The 23,612-nt window shown below is 36.7% G+C and overlaps 3 protein-coding genes across 3 annotated transcripts; 2 read left to right on the forward strand and 1 right to left on the reverse strand.

The window, feature by feature from the left end:
* On the forward strand, window positions 1–3,111 carry LOC113728680 (uncharacterized). Its single transcript, XM_072077431.1, has 4 exons — window positions 1–981; window positions 1,139–1,281; window positions 1,342–1,651; window positions 1,740–3,111. The coding sequence occupies exons 1-4, from the start codon at window positions 478–480 to the stop codon at window positions 2,361–2,363; spliced, it is 1,581 nt and encodes a 526-aa protein (XP_071933532.1). The 5' UTR covers window positions 1–477; the 3' UTR covers window positions 2,364–3,111.
* An 8,660-nt stretch (window positions 3,112–11,771) lies between these two features.
* Window positions 11,772–13,786, reverse strand: LOC113731496 (uncharacterized). Its single transcript, XM_027256798.2, has 2 exons — window positions 12,982–13,786; window positions 11,772–12,045 (listed from the first exon to the last, which is right to left on the reverse strand). Exons 1-2 carry the CDS (start codon window positions 13,600–13,602, stop codon window positions 11,962–11,964), a joined length of 705 nt encoding a protein of 234 aa, XP_027112599.1. The 5' UTR covers window positions 13,603–13,786; the 3' UTR covers window positions 11,772–11,961.
* A 7,499-nt stretch (window positions 13,787–21,285) lies between these two features.
* LOC113731498 (uncharacterized) lies at window positions 21,286–23,586 on the forward strand. The gene is made up of 2 exons (XM_027256799.2): window positions 21,286–21,728; window positions 23,163–23,586. The coding sequence occupies exons 1-2, from the start codon at window positions 21,429–21,431 to the stop codon at window positions 23,280–23,282; spliced, it is 420 nt and encodes a 139-aa protein (XP_027112600.1). The 5' UTR covers window positions 21,286–21,428; the 3' UTR covers window positions 23,283–23,586.
* Window positions 23,587–23,612: the final 26 nt, after the last annotated feature.

Raw genomic sequence — 23,612 nt, forward strand, 5'->3', positions numbered from 1 at the left:
CTACTGCTCCTACTATCACTGCTGCTACCACTACTGAGCAAATTCAAGCAAACAGCAGCACCAGCTTTCTCTTCCTCTTCCGGCGCTTTCATTTTCCCCTCCTTATTCCCCACCAAAACAAAATCCCCGCAACACTCATAACCAGCCTCTCAATCTCCCAAAATTTCTTCTCACCCATTTTCCGATTCCCTCACAAATTATTCTCCATGCAAATCATTGCTCACCACCGTTTTGTATCATAATCTTCAGCTAACTCCCCTTTTACCCTGTCCCTGTTATTGTTATCCGCTTTTCCTTCCCTAGAAGAAGAATGGGTTTTCATTCCCATATTTGCCTGCCTTATTTTTCTTTGTAGTAGTATATAGAAAATTCCATCTTCAGTAGGGGGAAAAATAAACTTTTCCTCCATTTCTTTGCTTATATAAAAAAAAAAAAATTGAGAGGACGAGAGTTTCTATACGTACAAGTTTGTGAAAAATGGAGAAAAAGCAAGGCTTTTTTTCGGCGATAAAGGAGGAGGTAGTAAGGGGTTTATCGCCGTCGAGGTCACGATCAAAGAGCCCAGCAAGGAGCGCCTCACCCATCTCGGCTTTGCTCCGGAGGAAGAAGACCAGCGGTAGTACCAGCAGCAGTGGTAACAGCTACGTAGCGAATCCCGAAGCGTTGATTGCGAGATCAGGGAGTATGAGGCCGTTGGGGGAGACTCTGACACCGTTAATGGAAGGCCCCGATCCGGATGGAGGTGAAATCGGGGAGTCGAAGCGGGTCGGGTTGGGTCAGTGGATGAAGGGTCAGCTCTGTCGGGCCCCGTCCGTGACTTCAAGTGGGTACGGAAGTAGTAACAACAACACTTCCGGGGGAAGCTGTAATAGGAGGTCTGATCTGAGGTTGTTGCTAGGTGTCATGGGTGCGCCGCTCGCCCCGGTTCACGTTAGTTCTATGGACCCTCTGCCCCATCTCAGCATCAAAGACACCCCCATTGTGAGTCGATATTTATGAACCTTTTTTTCCGTGTAATTTCTTGCTAAGTAGTTGCGTCCTAGTGTTTTTTGTTTTTTTTTTTTTTTGTGGGGGAAGAAAGATTTTGATTATTTTGGCTGTTAATTTGTGAGTAACTAATTAAAATCTTGTGATGCAGATGTCGACTAGCACGAATACAGATTCTACTACTGTTATCCAACTTGTTGGTCTATTTATTGTTAATATTAATTTGAAGTGTTTTGGTGGTGGGGCTGCAGGGAATGGTGGTTGGAGTCTAATTTTTGGGACTACTGAGTACTGAGGTGGTAGAGATTTATTCCAAGCTTATTTTGGGTAGGTTGAACTGTAATGTAATTGAAGCAATGGTTGTAACTTTTTCATGTCGTCGGTGGGAAATCCTGTCCTAAGTGAAGTGCATGCACCAATTTTGATACAAGATTGTCAAATTCTGACTTGTGCACATGGAGAGAATAGAAATGCTGCTAGAGCTGCTGAGTCTGGAGGTTTCGTCCTGTGGCAAATGAATCCTGACATGTGGTATGTCGAGCTTGCGGTTGGCGGTAGCAAGGTACATGCTGGTTGCAATGGCAAGCTTGTTTGGAGGCACACACCTTGGCTTGGGGCTCATACAGCGAAAGGGCCGGTCAGGCCTTTACGCCGTGCTTTACAGGTTAAAACTAGTGACAAGCTTTTTTACCATTTCCTCGTTTATGTTTTCTTGTTTTCTCACCTCATCCGACTGTGGTTCTTCTGTACAGGGTCTTGACCCAAGAACAACAGCCGGTATGTTTGCAGATGCCAGATGCATTGGAGAGAAGAAAATTAATGGGGAGGACTGCTTCATTCTCAAGCTTTGTGCTGATCCTCAGACACTGAAGGCAAGGAGTGAAGGGCCTGCAGAGATCATTAGGCATGTCCTTTTTGGCTATTTCAGCCAGAAGACTGGTCTTCTTGTGCACATGGAGGATTCACATCTTACGCGCATTCAATCTAATGGGGGTGATGCAGTTTACTGGGAAACCACTATTAACTCTTTCTTAGAGGATTATCGTCCTGTTGAAGGTATAATGATTGCTCATTCTGGTCGTTCAGTGGTTACACTTTTCCGGTTTGGGGAGATGGCAATGAGCCATACGAAAACAAGGATGGAAGAAGCTTGGACAATTGAAGAGGTGGCGTTCAATGTTCCTGGCTTGTCTTTGGACTGCTTTATTCCACCAGCTGACTTACGGTCAGGGTGCATGAGTGAAGCCTGTGAACTCCCTCAAGATGAAAGGGCAAAGAGTGCACTTGCGCTTGCTGCTCACCGGGCAAAGGTTGCTGCACTGGAGAAAACTCACGGCAGCAACATGGATAATGTGTTCTGGAAAGTTGAGGTCTAACCTAACAGGATCAGTGCCGCAATTGTTTATATGGGTAGGCAGTTTTTAATATTCTAACGAAGTAGAAATTAGGAGCTAAGCAAAATTAAGTTAGTTGAATATGCATCTACTATTCTGTAAATGGAGCATAATTATTCACAGGCTCTTGCCTGGAGCCTGGATGAATATTTATGCTCTCAATGCGGAATCCAACTAAGGGGTTGGAGCTCCTTTTTTTTTCTTTTTTAGTAATGGATAGAACATGCGGAGGCTAATTTTTTGGTTACCTTCCAATAGTAAAGGAAGGTGGGGAAGCACAAAACCTAGGCTGAACCATTGACCTTTGAATGCTGATTTCATACTAATTTCACCGTCCAAATGTATACCAACTGGGCAGTTTGAAGAATCGTCCTAGATGAGGTTGATACTTCAGCAGTAGTGTTTTAGCAGTTCTTTCAAGTTCTTTTTATTGCAGTCTTCTTGCTTTAACCTTGATGGTTTTATGGATTTAAAGATATTTCTTTCTGCCGGCCTGGAGGATGGGATTTCTCTGGTGGCTGGGATAAAAGCTAGGTTGCGGCCTAACACCATGAAATCAGACCATGGCAAATTGGCAAATGTTGCTCTTATCTGCTTTAGGCAACAGTTCTGATACGGGCTTCCGGTTGTGTTGTGGCATTTTGTCAGTCTCGTCAAGAAAAGATGTAATTTTAAAACTTTTTCCAGCAGATAATTTAATGCTCGGAAGAGATGAGCATCATTTCTTTTATCGATTCCTTTGCTATTCATTATTCTTTTTGGGCCTTAGGTAACCGTATCTTAATAATCTGTCAGCAAAACTTCTCCGATGGATCAGAAGGCAATTCACAAGGCAAGCAGTTGTGGCTCTATTCCCATCCAATCCTGCTGAAACTGCAGATAGACCCTAAAAATCTTTTTCAGAGTGGCATTTTATTAGATTTCTAGTCAGCTATTCATTCAAAAATTGCATCGTCTTTTTCTTCCTTTGTATATTTTGCTTGGTTTCGTGGCCCTGTCTATGCATTGGAATCATGGAACGTTGAGGAAGCTCGAGAAGTAAGGAGAGCGGTTTGACCGCGAGTTTTCCGTTTCCTGTACTGGAGTTTGCCTTTATCTTTTCCTCATACTCGCCTCTGCAAATGTAGCGAGTAAACTTTTTCATCTTCCCCCTTTTTTGTTTTTTAATTGGAGCCAATTCCATCCTCTATCCTGTAAAGTGTAAAGCCCTTCTCCTCGTTAGGGGTATTTTCCATGGCCTGAGGATGTAGCGTGTGTGAGAAATTATCATTGCACCAAAGGCATGGGGGCAAAAGTCGTCCCAGATCCCTGTGGTCTCCTCTAATCATCCCTCTCTTTTTCATATTCCATCCTCAAGTGCTCGTGCTTTCTCAAAGTGAAATTGATCTGCCTTTGCAGTCAATTTCGCCTCCTCCTTTACCCCACCCATCACCTGCAATTTTTCACTTTCACTACTATGTCAGTTCTATAATTGATGGCAGCAGTAGCAGGTACATGCTTGTGGGGAAGTTTCTAAAGATCTACACCATGATGGTGTCCCCCCAATGGTCAAATTTCCGGATTGATGGTGGAAACAGGTTTCTATTGATTGAATATTTGAATGGTGGGTGACTCGACTCGTTCATTTTAGAATGTCGCAATAGCATAAATGGTCTCCCCAGTGACTTGTGAGAGAGAGCGGCATAAATGAGTCTACCGACTCAAGGACAGCCCAGTAACATTTCATAATCTATCTTCTTCAGGACAGCAAATCATTGGAATCTTCTTGTATTTAAAGGAATAATTTTAAAAACTTTCCTGAAAATCTGACAGGCAGTTTTACTAGTTCTCCGGAGATTTTAAAAATTATATCTCCTTTCCTTGTTCAAATAAGAATGATAAGTCTTTAACATTTTGATAAAATTCCCGAGTTGCTTATGCAAAGAATATATAAGTTTTACAGTTTTTTTTTTCTTTCTTTTTTCTTCTTTTTACCACAAAGTCATGAACATTGATCTTAGCCTCTATTGTTGTTGTCATACTTTTAACTAGTAACTTTTTATTTGACAATTTTGAATGCGATCGATTTTTTCTACCTTTCTTTTTGTTTACCAAAAGCAGTAATAACTCTAAAAAGAAAAGCCCAAAAATGCTTTCAAACTATGGCCCTGTTTGGCACTTGAGTGTTTTTGTCAAGTTTGTCTGTTATAAGTTTTTTAAAAACTTTAGCTACAGTAAACTCAAAAAACTTCTCAAAATTTTTAAACTATACACTTCAAAATATTCAAATTTTTTTTAAAAAACTTCTACAGTAAATTACATTAAAGTTTTAGACAAACACCCAAAAAATTCACTTACAAAACGGGGTCTATGATAGTTCCACCAATCCAAAAATTCATAGAACTTCGAAAGAATTATGACGAACTTTCTTGTCCAACTTAGGAAAAATATCTATGAAGGGTAAAGCACCGTGGAAAGTAACCTATCAATAGTAATAGAACTATTATTGTTGCTTATCAAATAATAAATGGATATTAAAAACATTACACTTTTTCGTTACATTTGTGCCAAATCTCAAAGGAGCTCAATAAAATTGTCAAAATCGTAATAGAAGTTTATGAAATTATCCCAATATTTAATGAAAAGAAATAATGCAGAATTTAGATCCTTAAATAGGGAATGCAGTGTGATAACTTTTTTGACTTGAGTTGGGGCGTCTTCCACTCTGCGCTCGGTAATATTTTCTCAAACCCCACACCCAAAATTGATACAGCTGCTTTGGTAAGAATAATGTCAAGGAATACATGGTAAATTTAGGGGGGGGGGGGGATTAGGTTTGCAGGTATGAATTTATACATGTACCGTGGAATCAACCATGCTATCACAACAAAATGTAACATGTCTACATCACTACAATTAGTGACAGAACCATGTTTTTATTTCGAGTAGGCAAACTTCATGCACATAAATTTAATTTGTAATCAATATAAAAATTTTTAAATTTTGGGGGGGGGGGGGGGGAGCAGAAAGTTTAATGTATAAAGGACACTCAATAAAAGCTTCCAAGTCCTTAAAGTAGAAAAACAATTTGTAGGACTTGGGTCGGTACTCCATTCTAGTTCCATCCTGAAAGAAACGATCAAATTGGAACATGGTTGCTTACCATTTCTGTGTCCGCCAATACCTTTACATGAAAAACACATCCCAACAGCATCTTTTAACCACAAAAATAAAAATTGCACTGCCAGCTACCTCGATGAATGTGGACGAGTCCAAGTAATGCCTTTTAAAGTAGGAAACTAGACCTAAATTTGTGACCCCTTAATAATTTCATACTCAAGCAAACTAGGGAAGTCAAAAAATGAAAAGAAAAAAAAAAGGGGAAAGAAAGTCTGAAGGTCATTCATATTCATTCAAATACATTTGAGATGAGACACTAGAACGAAATTCATAGCATAGCTCATAATTGTTGCCATAGCTCCCAAGTCCATTCAATGTGAAAGGTTCGTTCAATCATGCATGTGGTCCTGATTCCTGACAGTCTGCAGTATCTCTCCCATTGCCTGATTGGAGAAGAAGGATCTGAGGATTCTTAAGCCAACCACCGCCTGCAGGCTGCATCCATTATGGACCGGTTACTACTTACTACTACTAATACTCTTCTGCCCTGATGTTCTTGGAGAGGCTTGGAAAGGGAAAGAAAACAGTAGCCTATTGGCCTTGGGACCAAATGGGTCATGGCTTTCAATTCGGCCTATCCTACCCAGTACGTAGCATTTTTCACTCTGAGTAACTAAATGCCAGTTCCCATTGTACAGTTATTTTTGTTTTCTTTGTCCTGGAAAAGTTAGAAGCTGTACGCTGCTGTCACTGATTTGTGCATAAACCAGTTTGCCGACCACTGAACAAAACTCACGAAACAAAAAAGTACTGCTTAGTAAAACAAGAAGGTACTTAAATTGGGGGGGGGGGGGGGGATTTTGATCTCCAACTGATGATCCTTGGAGAATTAGGGTACACGAAGCCCTTCTCTTAAAAAGTTGGCAATGGCAGGGGTAGTATATATTTATTTTTTGGATTCTAAAGTTTGACTTGGAACTACAGTTTCAAACTCCAAACCCTATTAGTTGATTGTGTTTCTCTATTAGGATATGTGATTTTTTTTATGCAACCAAATCTAATTTCAAATAAACGACCCAACAGCACATGCTAAGGCATATACATGTGGAACTCCCCGAACGCGCACTTATAGATTTGTCTCCAATTCGTCAATCACCGATCAACGCTTACTGCTAATTTTTTTCGGAAATGGCGAGGATGCATTTATGAATCACCGAACATTTATGATTTTCACTTTCACTGCTAATAGAAATTCTTGCTGCTCCTTTTTTGTGATTTAGTACTATTAGTAGTATACAGTGGGGAAGGGAGTTGACGAGTTATGAATTCAACACTACTTATTACTCCCTCCCTTTTTTTATAACTGACGTTTAAGAAATTTGCTCTTAAGTACTTTTATCTGTCGTTTTACTATCCACATGCAGCATTAATTATTTTTTCACAATTTTACCCTTTTATTTCTCTTTTCCAATACAGGGTTCTTAATTACTACTCCTAGTTAGTTTGCATTGCTTTTGGCCTAGTAAAACAGCACCATTTAGTACTCTAGTGAGAGAAAACATGGGTGAATTGGACAATTAATGAGGGTACAAAAGGAAAGTAGTGTATAGATTTAAACAATGAAAAACTTTTCTTAATTGGTGTGCAAAACCTTAAACGTCAGTTATAAAAAAGGGAAGGAGTAAATACTAAAAGTGAGGACAGGATCACTTTGTCGCTAAGGGAAAACCCTAAACACACCTGCTAGACACAGAAACCCTTTGATTGTTGGCGCATGCAAAAGAACAAGTTAATGCATGAAAAAGGGTGGTTCACATTAACAAAGCCACAACAGCTTAGCTAGCTAGCAACCCTACATTAAAATCTCATTCTCTATATTTGGATTGCCATAAAAATTTTATTACTCTTATCATAAACATATCTATCGATCGATCACGTATTTATCTCACACACGTCAAATCGTTATAGTATATTTTACGGTAAAGTTTCTTAAAAAGTAACAATCAAACGGGCTATAAATTTTCAACTTGTGATTAATCACAACCACAAGGAGAGTGCAAATTGGAATCTTCCTTGTATCAATCATGTGCTAATAATTGATGGCTGCTGCCTAGCTACTGCCCGTTGTATATAGTTGACCATTTCTTGGGCTTGATTCCGAACATGATCCGTCACAACAAATTAAGCTGAGTTTTAGGAATTTGGGTGGCATTTGACCCAATTGCAAACGGAAGGTCACTTACTCGGAACTTGACTTAGTTCTCTACTAGTAGTACTAATAGGAAATTGCTGTACACCACGCTGTACTAGTTTCTAGTACTGGTTGTAGGCTATTAGTAGCATCAATTATCAAATAAATCTGTCGGCAAAGGGAAGCTTCCCAATGGGGACGCATCCCATGCATGGCTGTGCGTGTAGGATATAAATGGTTGCACATTAATGGGTGTGCCAGCCAGCCCCAGCCCCCCGGAAGCGAGTCCATATCCATCCGTTATGGTGCTGCAGCGGCAGCTGAATTGAATGGGTGATGATGATCTTGATGGCATGCATCTATAGTCTCAAGAATCAAGATTAATATGTTAGTCGTCACAACCGCGTCCTGTTGTAATTAATGCAGCACCAGTACCTAAACCATTTCCTGTGCACGTGCGTTCCCTCCTTGGGTGCCCCATAGCCTTATGTCGCCTCACCCCACACAACTGCTCATGTTGTGTGGAGGCGGGACTTTCTCAGGAGCAGTAAACTACCCTGTCGTCCGTCCCACTTTAATAGTCTTATTTTTTTTCGTCTATTCTAAATTGTAATCTATTTTTTAATTAAAAAATATAATTATTTTTAAATTTCTCTAAAATATTCTTATTCAATTTAGATTGTTATTAGTATAAACTACCTTATTTAATATAGATTCTTAACCTATCCCATTTAATATATTTAGATTTTTCAAAACATATTAATATATGAAAAACCAGTTTTGTTATTCTTTCAAGCTAAAATGTGAAATAATGTAAAATGAGAATTGATTCTTTCTTGATCATCAATTCAAGTTTCTTTAAATCACCAATTCAAGTTTAATAATTAATATAAAATTGTACTCTATTTAATGTAAAGGTATTTTAAAAAAATAGCAATCTAAATTTATTATTCCAACAAAGTTAATTACTTTTTCTTAAATTGTGTGGAAAAAAAACTAGAACTATCAAAATGGAACAGATGGACTACTTACTACTCACTTTGTTCTCCATCTCACTCTGATAGTTTTACTTTTTTTTTACACATTTTTTTAAAATTAATTAATTTTATTAAAAAAAGTAAATCTAATCTATTGCTTTCTTAAAATACTTTTACATTAATATTAAGAGTTTCACTAATCACTACTATACCTTTACATTAACTATAATAACAATAACGATGGTATATTACACCATTCAAAACATGCATCAAAATAATTATTGGTAAAAAAATTGACTGTATTAAATAAGGTAAGCTATATTTATGAATAATGAAGTATATTAAATAATGATATTTTAGAGAAATTAAAAATTAAATATATTCTTTATTTGAAATGTGGATTATAATTTGAAAGAGATAAAAAATGAAAATAAAACTATCAAAGTGAGATGGAGAGAATAGTACACACAAACAATGCCATACTTGAAAAAGTAAATATAAGCCAATAGTCCAAGAGACTGTTGGTCACCAAGACATTTTTAAGTCTTAATAGAGGTGGAAGGTCAAGGGTTCAAATAGTGTCTCCTACCGGTTACTATTTGTGACTTTCCATTCTTCCTTCGTTTATATTATAATAGAATAGGTTATAAAAACAGTTATCGTTGTCGGAAAAAAAAAAAAAAAAGGTAAATCTAACCGAAAGGTTGGCAAGAAGCGAGAAATTGATTTGTGGAGCCACTTCCGATCCGTTTAATTTGGGGTGTCTTGCATTTGTCCTTAATGGCTATGTATCCAATATAATAGCTTGTCTAGTTCTTGAACATTCCAAGTTGTACGGTACGGTGGTACAACTTGACAATAGATTTGACAAGCAGTTAAAAGGTTGTTTGACTGCTTGGTACAGCGTTTTGTTCAAGTTTCCGGATATCAAATACTACTAATTGTAATTCTTTAAATTTCCCAACTTTAACTGGTGTTATTGAATGTTTTGGATTGGTAGCAATTATTACTTGAGTTGTCACCACTGATATGGCACAATTTGAGCCATTGTGTCTATCAAAATTCGGATTTACATAAATGCGAGCCTTTTCCTTTTATTTTATTTGCATGATGTCCTTCACTCTATTCACGGGAACTGGTTTTGTATTTAGTATTTACTTGAATGGTAAATTAACTCAAATGGACAAAAAAAAAAAAAAAATCCGGCGGACCAAATATTGCTGACCTAAAACTATTGAGGACAAAAAAAAATTTGTGAAAATTTTAATGCTCTTCTTAATAAGAATAAAAACATGGAGTTTGAGAGGTACTAAATGTCAGTATCCCAGGCTCAGAGGCCCAAAACAGAATCTCACCCATTTTTTAATCATATCCAAAGTGTTACAGCAAAAACTGAATAACCCATCATTTATGTAAAAAAAAAAAAAAAAAAAATTTACGCCATCATTTTGAGTAAAACATCTCCTTTAACAACATAATCATGCTGCGAGGGTATAACTGGGGTGACAAAGGGGCAAGGTCGCACAAGAGTAAAAATTCGAGGCCAACCTGTGGCCTGTAATCAGTCGAAACTCTGATGTAAATATAAAAGGTGCAGCCCATACCAAATTAATGTCCACGACCTTCATCTCTCCGATTCGGCCTGGACCTGAAAATGAATTTTGGGGCCTGGACCGTGAGGGAATTTGTATCTTACAGAACGACCCAATGCATAGTCAAGAATGATGCATCGATTAGGCAGCAATTCAATTGTGTCCGCTTCAGATGAAATCTCAGCTTATTCAATCTTAGACCCAGCCCAAAATAAATGTTTAATTCAATAAGAAAGTTCTAGAGTTGTAAACGAATAAAATTGAATCGAATTTTCAAACTGTCAGGCTCGATTTGCATTTTTAAGCTAAGTTGGATTCAATTTAACATTCAATAGATTCGAGTTTGATTCAATAGTTGAAAATTCTATTCATTTTTTAATTCTAATACTAAATTATCACTAATACGTATATTATATTTATATAAGAAACTAATAAATGCTTAAATATACATAAAATATTAATAAATATTTCAAATAAAATTTATTAAAAATTACTCGAGTCTTATCAAGTCGTAACAAGCCAAATATGTACAAGTTTGAACTCGAGTCGATACTTTGATCGAATCTTAATTCCTATCGGAATTTAAGTTATAACTCGTTGAAAATCGTAATCAAATTGAATGCTTAACAGATCAAGCTACAACTGTTTATTGAGGGTTCTGTTCGTTTGCACCCCTAATTTCGACTAAACGCTTTATTTTATTTTTTTTAACACTCCCACACCTGAGGAAAAATAGTGGATAGAACAATTAATATATTTCTACCGGATTGATCATATGTAATGTTATTGCCAATATTCATCGACTGTTAGTGTCGTGATCATATTTCATTGGAGTACGTCAAATAGGTTCAAAAAACCACCTTAGATAGTTTTAAAAGGAATTTAAAACCTTAAACCAACTGGAGTTATATCTTCCTAAACCTTTGCTTAGTTTGTTTCCCTAATGTTTTGCATCTTACTCGTCTCTCTCGGTCCATTTTTCCGGTAGGGGGTGACCTGAAGGCAAAACTTAGAATGTCGTTAATGTGTAAATACACTATGGCCGCCACAACACCTGATAGATCTGCTTTAAATTAAAGCCTTTAATCTGGTGACCTCGATCGAAATGGGATCGAATCCATTGATCATGATCCCTGAGCGTGTCCGAGTCACTGTTCGTGTTTGGTTCGAGTTTCAAAACATAGCAATTCCTTGCTCCTGCGTGAGGATATCCTTTTGCCTGGTTTTTACAAAGTAGAACGATTACACGTACTGACTTGCATCTGGATACATGTCATCTTAATTATTAACACACACACACACACACACACACACACGGAGAATGTTAAGACCATATCATCGCCTCCAAATGAGTTGAATATCGTAAAGTAGAATGAGATTGGCAGATCGTCGGCACTCGTAGTGAGTTGCATTTCCTTTTATTATTTTGTTATGCGATTTGACAAATTGAAAAAGAAAATAAAGGAAAGGACTACCTAAAAAGCACAAGAGTCCAAGACTAAAAAACAACTCGAGAATAATGTGGGCCAAATTAAAAAAAAAATCAACCCCTCAATTCATACACAAAAAAGCTCCATATAAGCCTCTCAAAGAATTGAAGTGAATGCGTAAATCGAGTACAACAGGTAAAAAGTCCATCCAACGAGCTAATCAAAATGATGGCAAGCAATATGAGCAGTAATACTTAGTAAGAAATGTAGATGACAAAGACAAGATTTGATCTAAATTAGGAAATATAGGACAGTCCATCCAAAGGCCAAGCTCGATATAATCTTGGCCGACGACTCTATGCTCTCTGCTCCACTCTGCATTCAGCAAGCAAAAACCAACACCCAATTAGATATTTTTAACACTAGTGGGAATCCACAATGATTATGATTATGCTGCACGACTCAAAACTGCGACAAGTATCTAATAACCAAGAAAACCACCATAACATCTGTTTCGAGCTCCTCCTCGACAACACTTTAATTGAGCTGTATGGATGAACAAACAAATTAGTGTGCCTTATGCCTCCGTCTCTGTCCTGCCTTAACTTGCATTTTGTGACTAGATTCTTCTCTGTTTTTTTTTTCTTTTCTTTAAAAAAAAAAAAATTTAATGTTTAAGGACATTTTGCTTATCCATCTATCTCTTACTATTAGAAACGGTCTTGACCTTAAGAGAATCAGAACAGCGTAACGGGAACCAAGGGGCCACTCGAGGCACCATGAATTATCCATTTCTGAAATAGATCTGCTACCTTTCCTCCCTCACCAATAATATTCTACTCCCAAAAAGACTAAAAACCGATTGAAAGAAAAATTTTTGAACAACTTTTAATACAAAAAAAATTCACTCATAAGATCTACAGTTCCCACGCGACACATTAAATTCAATCACGCTTATAAATTTTTTTTTTTTCACTGCATCAAGGTGGGAAAAAAAATGTTAAAAGTGATCAAATCTAACATATTACTACTATTTGTCTTGGAGAATGTACTACTTAAACGGCGCCGAAGTGATCAAATTCAGGGAGGGGCAGTGCAAATTAGTATTATAGCCGTATATAGTTTCGGTTACTTATACAAAGGCTTCGATGCATGGCAGTGTGTAGATATATATAGCCGTGGAATGAGTAAATGAACTAAGTACGGGGCGGATCAAAAGTGCATTTTTCCCACATATAATATAATAATAGTCGATTGTTAAATTAAACTACAGAAAACACAGTGACGCAATCAGTGTTGTAGCTGGGATACCTGATCAGTGGCTGATGGAGCAGGGGCGGTAGTGCCCAGGCTGGGAGCAGGAGCTGGAGCTGCGGTCGGAGGAGAAGGAGGACTCCGCAACAAAGGCGACGGCGCTGGGGATGTCGGCGTAGCGGGAGCTGGTGAGGGAACAGAAGCTGGCGGGGCAGCCAGTGGTGCGGGTGTAGATGCCGGTGGCGGGGGAGTGGCTGGCGGAGGTGGTTGAGATGGAGGAGGGGAGGCCGGAGCTGGAGGAGGAGGGGAAACCGGTGGAGGAGAGCTGACTTGAGGAGGAGGTGAAGCCGGTGGTGGGGAGCTCACCGGAGGAGGGGAGGAAGCAGGCGGCGGTGAAGCCTGGACCGGGGGTGGAGAAGTGACAGCTGGCGGAGGCGACGACACTACGGGAGGAGGAGATGAAGGTACAGGGGGCGGGGATGATGTTGGAGTTGGAGGTGGATTGTTGGTAGGGGGAGGTGAAGCTGTGGGAGTAGGAGGAGCAGGGGGAGCTGTGGTGGGTGCAGTGGGAGTAGGAGGAGAGGGAGTAGTGGTGGGTGGGCTGGGCGGAGCTTGGCCACCGACGCCGGCGACGATAACGCAGATGAAACCTAAGAGGAGAACACCTCGTGGCTCCATGGAAACACGATGAGGGAACGGCAAAATGGGAAATAAATTGTAGTGATGTTATATTCTCAGCAGAAGACCACCGCACTCCCACTGTGTGAGTATGTGAGATGGAGGGACAGTGATGCGAAGACAGGGGAAAGCCAAAGGCCAGGGACTGCTTTATATAGGCGGGTTTCGTTTTACATCGCCATGCCCAGGTGTATTTTTTTGGTTGCAATGGCGGTATATGGAGGCATGGCATATATAGCGGGTAATTTGAAGAAAGTTGGCAGGTCTGTATCGTCTCTTAAACCTTGCAAGTATTTGGCAGTTGTGTACTGGTTGTTTGATGGTGATGGACTAATAGTATAGTATTGTGTGATTTTGTTTATGTGAGTACCAAACTGACGTTAGATCTCCGGTGGCTGTGTCTAGCGTCTGATTACGGAATGCCGGATAGGTTGCATGTACATGTAGGATCCCACGGGATCTCTGTGTCTATAGTTAATGAAAGGATTGTAGTTGTTTCTTAAAACTTACCCATGCACTATAACTCTCTTAATTTTTAAATTGTATTGCTCGAGATTTTTTCTCATCTCAAATTTAATGTAAGGGAGGGTTTCAACCCCTATTCTACAATTAAGATTATAACTTATGCGCCTATAATGATCAACTTACGTAAAGCAAGTCAGTTGAATTTGTTTTACTCTCAAGGATCTCAAAGTTCTACAACTCCGAGTTTGGTACACAAGAATGGTTTGGGAAGGAAAGACCATTCCAAACTGCCCATTCCATTCCGAGTTTGATTTAGATCATATAGGGGGTGCTTGGTTGGAGGGTATAGGAATCAAGAATTGGATTGAACCCCAAAATTGTTGCTTGGCTAATGGGTATAGGTTTTGAAATCTTGGAATGATTCATGAAAAATCAGCCACTCTCAATACCCAAGTAGATTGGAGGGTTTTGATGAATCCCACATTTGATTCCAAAATCTTAAAAAAAAAATTATTTTTGGGATTTTTTTAAAATATATACTGGCTCTGTTTCTATATATTAATATTTATTTATTTATTTATATATATATAATATTTTTAATTTTAATTTTATTTTATAATATGTATATTAATATATATTTATATTTATATTAATATATATTAATATACATATTATAAAAAAATGAAATATATATTTATATAAATGTATTTATAAATATATATAAATATTTATAAATATATATAAATATTTATATTTATATATAAATATATATTTATTTATTTCAATTGATATAATATATCTAATATACATATTAATATTAATATACATAATTGAAATATACATATTAATATTAATATAATTTATATACAATAAAATATAAATATTAATTGAAATATACAAATTGAAATAAATATATTTATATATTTATATAAATATATATAAACAAATATATTTATATATTTATATAAATATAAATATATTTATAAATATATTTTAAACAAAAATATTTATATATAAATATATATTATTTATTTCAATTGATATAATATATATAATATACATAATTGAAATATACATATTAATATTACTATAATATATATATAATATACATAATTGAAATATACATATTAATATATATTAATATACATATTATAAAACAAAATTGAAATAAATATATTTATAAAATTATATAAATAAATATAAATAAATATATTTATATTTATAAATATTTATAAATATATTTTAAACAGAAAATTAATATTTATATATGAATATATATATGGTGGATGGGTATGTGGGATAAGCATTCGAACGAGGAAGAAGAAAGATATGAAAAGAAAAAAGAAATTAAAGGTAAAAAATTGATTATTAAATTTGATACCCATTTCTTACAAATATTTACCAAGCACTCCCATTTGTAATCATACCTTTGTCCAAAACCCATACTAAGTTTTTTTGTATGATTCCAATTACAATTTCAATTCCTAAGCTTGAACCAAGCGCGGTGCTATTTGGTAAAAGGGGATCGGAATCAGGAATTGAAATAATTCTAATTTTTGTTGTTTGGGTTACATGTATTGGATTCATAATTTTGGAGTGAATCATTAAAATCTGAAAATTCTCAATTCCCAACAAATTTTTTGGGTTGGGAGGGGGGGAGGGTGGGGTTGGTGGATTCTCAAATTTGACTCGAAAACTTAAAAAAAAAAGAAGAAAACATATAGTTTTCATCACTCTATCACGTCGGTCCAACCTCCATGGTAGCACCTTAGTATCAGATTTCCTCTTTCATCTTTTCTCTCTCATCTAATCTTCTAGAACATGTTTTCATTATCATTCTATTCTCTCTTCACTTCTTATCCAACCCTCCATGGCAGCAATTCCACCCCATCTGGTTCTTTCTCTTCTTTCTTGTCAATCTGTCTCTCGTTTTCTCCTTTCTTCTCTTTTCACTCTCTTTCTCTTTCCTCCAATACTCTATGGTGGCCACTTCTCTCCATCTAGTTCTCTCTTCTCTCTTTTTTTTTTCTTTTTATATAATCCTTTCTCTCATCTCTTGTTAGTCGCTCTCCCATGTTCCATAGATTGCAAGGTTGATTGGTGAAGCATGAATACTTAAGAGCTGGGAAAAAGGAAGTAGGACAAGGGAAAGAAGAAAAAAATAAAGATAAGAAAATGAAAAATAAGTTGATTTCAAAACCTTTTAAATATATACCAAACACTAATCGTTGTAATGATACTTTTGATCAAACCTCATACTAATTTTTTGGACGTGATTCCAGTTACAATTATGATTCCTAGGTTTGAACCAAGCTCCCCTTTAATGAATTTTTTTTCCCCTTGAAATGCTAATTCTAACCTTTTTTTTTTGGAAGTATATTCCTCTTTCCAAATTTATCCTATAATGCCCAAAATAGTAGGACGCTAATTTTACCCTTATAAATTTTGTACTGCATCACCATGTTTTAGGATATTTGTGAGCTCAATTAATAATTGAATGTAATTTTTTCTTAATAAATAGTTTTTCTTGTTTTTAGAATAAGTTTTCTTTTTTAACTAGCAAACAAATATTTTAAGATAATTTATTCTCTGACTTCAAACAATTGAGCAAAAATTTTTTGAATGTCATATCAAAAAATGAAAAATAAAATTTAAATTTAAAATATATTTATTTAGCTTTATGCAATTTATATTTTATATTTCCAATGGATGCAAAATTTTAACTTAAAAGTCTATATGCTAGAATGAATCAAGTAGTACAATTGAAAATTTTAAATATCAACCATTGGTTATTTTGAAAACAAAAGATGTCCACGTAAATAAACAAATACTACAAAGTAGAACAGATAAAACATATTGTGTGCTATTAACTATTTCAGAGCAATTAGGTCAAGTTTATATTAATTGTATTTCATACTGACATCTAAATATTGATTATATCAAATATTAAAAAAATTAATGAATATTCCATTCTAACTTGAATACCAGATACTAGAATGATAAATTTTTTCCTACCATTTTAGATTAAAAAAAAGTATTTTGAGTGGAAAGACTTTCTCATTCAAAACATTTCTGCGTACGTTCTTAATTTAAACACATAAACCGTTAAAGTTGCCCTATGACTAACCAAAAAAAAAAATATAGTACTGTCTTGCTCAGTTAACAATCTCTGCCACTAGCCTTTTGGGTTAAATTGACAATAGGGGGTTATGTGGTAAAATATCAAATTATATAGGGATAAAAGGTAATTTATCCTTAATTAAACTTGGATAAGTAATACATAATAGGATCTAGTTTTGTTTAAGTTGGTTTGTTCTTCATCAAAATCTTATTTAAGGTGTAATGAGAGAGGATTCACAAGTGCCATTGGCCTTTTTAGCACTAAATTCGGAATGATAATTGAGAAAACTTTATGTCCGGCTTGTGACATCGAGTATTGAGAGTGTAATGCACGTCTAGCGATTATGGAAAAACACATGGATTAAAGAATGAAGAAAAGAAAATAAGGGGATATTTTTGCTCGAAATGTCTCGGCATGTTGCAGATGGGTACATCATGTATGGTCCAACTATGCACGAAACGAACTCCCCTAATCCCCATTCCCCCACCAGCCAGCCAGCCACCACATCAAAAGCACAAGGAAACGTCCCCGTTCCTAAGAGTGGCCAAAAAGACAGTTTGTTCGTACTAGATTTCGTTAAGGCGAAGGAAGGACAGAAAAATGGAAATTGCAAGAAGGAATTTTCAGTAATGAGTTGTGACATAATTGCTGTGCAGCACACTCAGTTGGTGGGATTCATCATATATGTGAAAAAAGGGTCATCTAACAGACTCGGAATCACTTTCCAATCTCTGCATACGCGTCAAGGTTGTGTTGGGTTGGGTTTGGTGTTGATTTGGATGGAAGGAAAGGCTGTGCCTCCAGAGACAGCTTGGAAATCTGTTCACTCCACCTTCTTCAACTGCCATAACCATTGCCCAACCTTTCGAGCCTACGCAACAATCCATTTGGTCTACATTTGTTCTTTAGTCTTGACATCCTCAAAAACATCCGCATTGATATCAGTTTTCAGAATATAGAACGAATTCTGGGACAAATCAACCAACTCGGGACATGCATGTCTTATTTTTCAAAGGCATCCATTTCTTTTGAAAGCAAAAAAAAAAAAAAAGAATATGCATTACTCGTGAATAAGAATGACACAGTTGCCGTGAAGGAGATAATTAACTGGTGACATCATTCATGCATGAGACACTTTCAAAGGTGCTAATCATGTTGCATGATTCCATGGATGGGTCCTTAATATCATTTCATATTAGTAGAATGATTATATATACCCGTTTAACCACAGGGAATGATGAATATCATTTGACTTTCTTTCATGGAGGGATTTCATTAAAACTTTATAATCATCCTCCCGTTTGCATGTTGTAGTAATGTAAATGAAAATTACCCGATAAACTTGAATTAAGTTTCTTCAAACTGAAGATAAAGTAAGTGTACCTGACCATTTACTATATATATATTGTACCTTTCCGCCTGGATTAGGGTTTAAGCCAAAAGCACTTAATTAGCTGTTTTACAATAACATGTAGCTCTGACGTGACTGCTAACCCATGCAAATAAAATTTAGATGAATTTATGCGCATTTTGTGCCAATAGACCCTGTGTATTTAGCAGTAATAACACTACGTAATTTCAGTTTAGACTCCTCAACCACAGTGAACCGAGTTAATTAGTCCCTAGGACAGAAAAAAAAAATGAAAGGAAAACACCAATGGCAATGAATCACGTACCGGCGAAATAAAACAAAAGGTTGCGTCGACATATGGCAGTAGCAAGTCAATTTCAAGCTTGATGATTGGCAATTAATGGAGATTGGTGCTAACCATAAAGGAGAAAATAACACGATCGATGAATGGAACGGGGCAACTGACTGAATCGGTATGGGTCCGGAAAGAGATCAAAGGGAAACAACCATAAAGTCTCTTTCTCCCTAAATCTCAAACAGCGTAGAGTGCAAGATACTATTGGGAATTTGGGATGGATACTTCTCGTTTTAAGGATCATTTTTGTGGGATTAATCTGCTAATCTCAATGATGACGTTACGTGCCATCCTGGACTTGTTGTAACATTCCTTTCTCCTGCTGTCTTCTGCCCGTTTTCCGTCCTCATTTTCTGATGAGGTGACTTTCTTCTTTTTTTATTTTGGAATTGTTGGAATCAATATATAGCAACAGGTATGCCCGCTTCATTTTTTTAAAGAGAAAATTCCAATCCTTACAACTGAAAGGGAGAAAGAAAAGAGCTTAAGAATAGAATCAGATAAATGTCCCTATCAGATGGATATGCTTTTCAACAACATGTACATCGACATATATAATATGTGGCTAGAATTTTCAGCATGTAGTTAATTAAGTTTGCCTTGGTTTTTAGTAGGTAAGATCGAGGCTCTAAGAATTTAGAAGTTTGGCATTCAAATTCCTCCTTCCCCCTCTCTATTTCTTAAATTACACCCTTTCGCTGCTAAAAAAAATTTTAAAAATTGAGTCTAGTTTCAATTCGATTTGATCAGAATCAAGTTTTTATCTCGTTCAGATTTCCCCCTCCCCTCAAAAATTTAAAATTCTTTTCTTATGGAACAAAACAAAAAAATTCCTCCCTTTAATTCTTTTGCTCTTATGTAACATTGTCAACGCAAAGTGTGTTTTTATCGTTAATTAAATGACAAGAATTATACTTGGATCCTGTGAAAGTATGAGCAATTTACACCTCCCATGTTAATCCTCAGATGTGTTTGAGCATTAAATAATTCTTAGTAAGATTGTTTTGATAGTGGCAGATGTGTATTAGCTTTTGCATTCACACAAATTAGAGGTCATGAATTTATTCACGCAAAATCATGATTGAACCATTAAAACGAATTGAAATGCATTTGTTGTTTATTATGAAACAAGTAACATGTGAAATGATAATATATAATCGACACAATATTACACCCTAAGAGAAATGCAAAATTGCACAATTAAATTTTCAAGGAGGGAACATTGGCAATCTATTCGTTTCACCTTCACTTGGAAGAATTACAACGAATATAATGTCATCGATAAAACTTTTATGAACTGATATTGCATACACTAGCAATTTTAGATGCATGCTCCATATGCAGAGTTTGGTGTGCAATTATGATCTGTCATTGTATACACTGACAGTACCAGAAAGATTAATTCTAAAGTTATGATAACAAAAAACTAGCAAATTAGAGATCAAAAATCTATATGAATAAGTATTCAATAACTCGTATTTCTTCCTAGACAACCCGAGGAGTAGGAATGCCAATGAGTCGAGTTTAATCGAATAACTCGCAACTTTGTTCGGTCAAAAATCAAGGTCGAATTTGTATTGATTGAGTTCGAGCAGCTTTAGTTGCTCGATGAGTTCAAATGCGAGTCTAATATGTGAAACTCAAAAACTCGTCGAGTTCAATCAAGTTTCACATATATATATTTTTTATAATTTTTTATTTATTAATATAAAATATCTATTTTATCCCTTATTTAAATATATGCATAATATAAATTTATATTTTTTAAACTCGATTTGATTCAATTAAACTCGAATCAAGCTTAATTGGACTCGATTTGCACATGTTTGAACTTGAGTAGGGTAAAACAAAATCTAACTCAAGTTTTCTTAATTGATCTTGAGTTTGATCTTAAGTTGACTTCTACTCGGACTCAATTACCCCCGTAAGGAGTGCTCTTTAATGAAAGAAAACCAGAATCGTGGGCTCTATCTTACATTCTGTACCAGTCCAATCCAATCCCAGCGAACAACGCGATGGTATTGCATGTTGTGCTCCAAAACTTTGGTTACATGTACGAGGATTGGATTCTTCTGACCACAGAGCCCAGACCAAAGAAATCCATTCGTAGAGAAGTTTTTGCTAGAAGCCCAATTACTGTTTGCTTGAAGCCTTGACTTTTGCGCTAGAACATGGCCTGGTCGGAGTTAAACTGGGGAGGGAAGCCATTACCCGGGGGACGACAGTGAAGGGTAGTTTCGTAAATACACAGGGACAATGACCTCCAGTCCCCCGGACACGGGTCGAAATCTAAAGGCGGCCTCAGTAGTCAGTGCCTTTTTCACGCGCACAAAGAACCCTTGGGTTTCCCTCCCACTCTTATCTTCTCCTTGCCTTCCCCCACTCACTCCTCAGACCTCACTCTCTGCAATTTCTATTCAAAAGAGAGGGGACAAAAAAAAAAAAAAAGAGAAAATATTCGCTAGAGAAAATAGTAGTAGTACTAGTATCCTTTTATCAATAAACCAATAATTTGTATACATCAGCAGCTAAGAATGGCAACAATCTCTTTGGGGATTTCGGCGAGCTTTCTGACTAAAGAAACGCCGTCGTCGTTTTCAGTCAGTCTTGCCCCTCCCGTCGCTGTGCGTGCAAACCTGCGCCCTTTGCGTACTGTGACCCTCGCCACCGTCTCCAAACCGGCTGCCGAGACCAAGAAGCGCGAGCCCAGAGGCATTATGAAGCCGCGCCGTGTCTCCCCGGAAATGCAGGCCTTCCTCGGAGGGGTTTCTGAGATCCCTCGTACTCAAGCCCTCAAGGAGATTTGGGCTTACATCAAACGCCACAATCTTCAGGTATCCCCATTTTTCTTTGAACCCTTCTCTGCTTCTACACTTTTTCCTTGGTATTTGTAAGCGAAGCTCATATTGTTATGTTATGCCCCCATAATCAGATATTTTTTAATTTCTGGCTCTTGGGTTTGCTTACCTGTTGAATGGTGTCTGATCTTCTGCGGTTTTCCCCTACTTTTTTGGATATTTGTTCACTTTGGCAAGGTAAAAGCTGTTAATCCTCTTGTGATGTGAATGTCGGCTCTTTTCAGATGTTTGATACCTTGCATCTTTGAAGTAGTTATATTTGCTGCTTTGGAATGCTGGAACTGGCTTTTCTTGTCCGCTTCACTTAATAGTTACTAATGTACGAAAAATGCTATAGGATTAGGATGTCTGTTAACCATGCATTTTTTGACTGTGTCCCGTTCCCTGGGAAGCCAATACTTGCGGTGTATGGGCGTTTATCTGTTCGAGTATTACATATGGCTGATACTGGAGAATGTACTGCGATGCCCTTCTGCTTTATGCGTCGTGTATGCTTGTTTTTGTTCTTTGGATAGTTAATAGTGTTGGGAGGCTGGGAGCAACTAACATATTTAGAGGCCACAAAAGGTTATTTTTTTGTTTTGTTTTGTGATTATTTGTTTTTATTGCAAATTTGCAGATGACATTGGTTTCACTCAATGAACTGCAAAGAAGTTCTTGAATTGAAACTACTTGTCTATATGATTGGATTGCATGTTCTTAAATGAGACATGAATTTAAGTAATTTAGAGTCTTTTTGATCTCTGCAATTGCCAAAATGTTGCAGACTCTGTTTTCATTGACTTTTAAATTGACTGAATTAAGTGATTAACATGGAACCTGTGATTTACCAATTTAACAACTGAAGCCTGATTTGCACATAAACATACTTCAACATGTTGCGAACTATATTGCTGATGAGTCCAGATTTATCTTGTTCAATGTGAAGCTTGTCCTTGAGCTTGGTTTATTCTGTCTGGCTGGTTGTACACATGCTAAATTGCTGTTAATAATGTTGAAAATGTTTTTATTTATGGACATGCCTGTGTTGTCTGCTTTATGAACTTTTTTCTAAGTTTTCCTTGGATTGTGGTGGTTTTATTTGATTGGCTTTGTTCTTAAATGCAGTTCATCAAAGGTGCAGTAAATAAAGATATTGAATATGTGTGTAATGACTTCGAGATACATGATGTGTTTACTGGTTGACAGCCTTTTCTTTTTCTTTCTTTCTTTTTGTTGGGGGGTTGGGGGGGTAAGTTATAGGGTTTATGTCTTGTTGAACCCTGGCTGATATACAAAGTAGAATTTTGTTCTTCTAGCTGGTGGTCGTGGGCCTCGTGGCAGGTTTTAAGGGCCCATCATTGTTGTGCTTATACAATTGATTGTCTTGTTGTGCTGATGAATTGGTATGTCCATTTTAAAACAAAACAGGATCCTGAGAACAAGAAGGTGATTATTTGTGATGAGCAGCTGAAGAAGATTTTTGGAGGAAAAGATCGTGTTGGGTTTCTTGAGATTGCAGGGTTGATTAGTCCTCACTTTTTAAAGTGAAATTGTCACCTTCACATTACTCCACATTTTGCAAGGAAAGCACAGCTTTGTAAATGGAAATTTTGGGACTTGGTTGATGGAATTACTTCTAGGAGATGTTAGTAGTGATTACCACCGCTCTTGCTAGTATTTCCTTCCAGATATTTCAGTACTGCCCCCCATGTGACCAGGATGGATATCCTCCTAGTTTGGATGGATAATTTTGTTTTTGTTTTTGGTTGGGGCAGTCAGAATTTGCATGTGGGCTTACAACTGCCAAATCTGGAATATCAAGTATATTATGTTACCCCGTATTTAGGCGAAATTACCATATGGCTTCGTTTGGATTAG

This window comes from Coffea arabica, chromosome 2e (genome assembly GCF_036785885.1).
Source record: "Coffea arabica cultivar ET-39 chromosome 2e, Coffea Arabica ET-39 HiFi, whole genome shotgun sequence".
NCBI lineage: Eukaryota > Viridiplantae > Streptophyta > Magnoliopsida > Gentianales > Rubiaceae > Coffea > Coffea arabica.

Bases quoted from the DNA above. Each gene is read 5' to 3' on its own strand.
- LOC113728680 (XM_072077431.1), top strand. From the start codon at position 478: ATGGAGAAAAAGCAAGGCTTTTTTTCGGCGATAAAGGAGGAGGTAGTA. The intron at 982-1,138 runs GTGAGTCGATAT...CTTGTGATGCAG, and splicing joins GCATCAAAGACACCCCCATT to ATGTCGACTAGCACGAATAC. The intron at 1,652-1,739 runs GTTAAAACTAGT...TCTTCTGTACAG, and splicing joins CTTTACGCCGTGCTTTACAG to GGTCTTGACCCAAGAACAAC.
- LOC113731498 (XM_027256799.2), top strand. From the start codon at position 21,429: ATGGCAACAATCTCTTTGGGGATTTCGGCGAGCTTTCTGACTAAAGAA. The intron at 21,729-23,162 runs GTATCCCCATTT...AAAACAAAACAG, and splicing joins TCAAACGCCACAATCTTCAG to GATCCTGAGAACAAGAAGGT.
- LOC113731496 (XM_027256798.2), bottom strand. From the start codon at position 13,602: ATGGAGCCACGAGGTGTTCTCCTCTTAGGTTTCATCTGCGTTATCGTC. The intron at 12,046-12,981 runs GTATCCCAGCTA...TGCTGAATGCAG, and splicing joins CTCCATCAGCCACTGATCAG to AGTGGAGCAGAGAGCATAGA.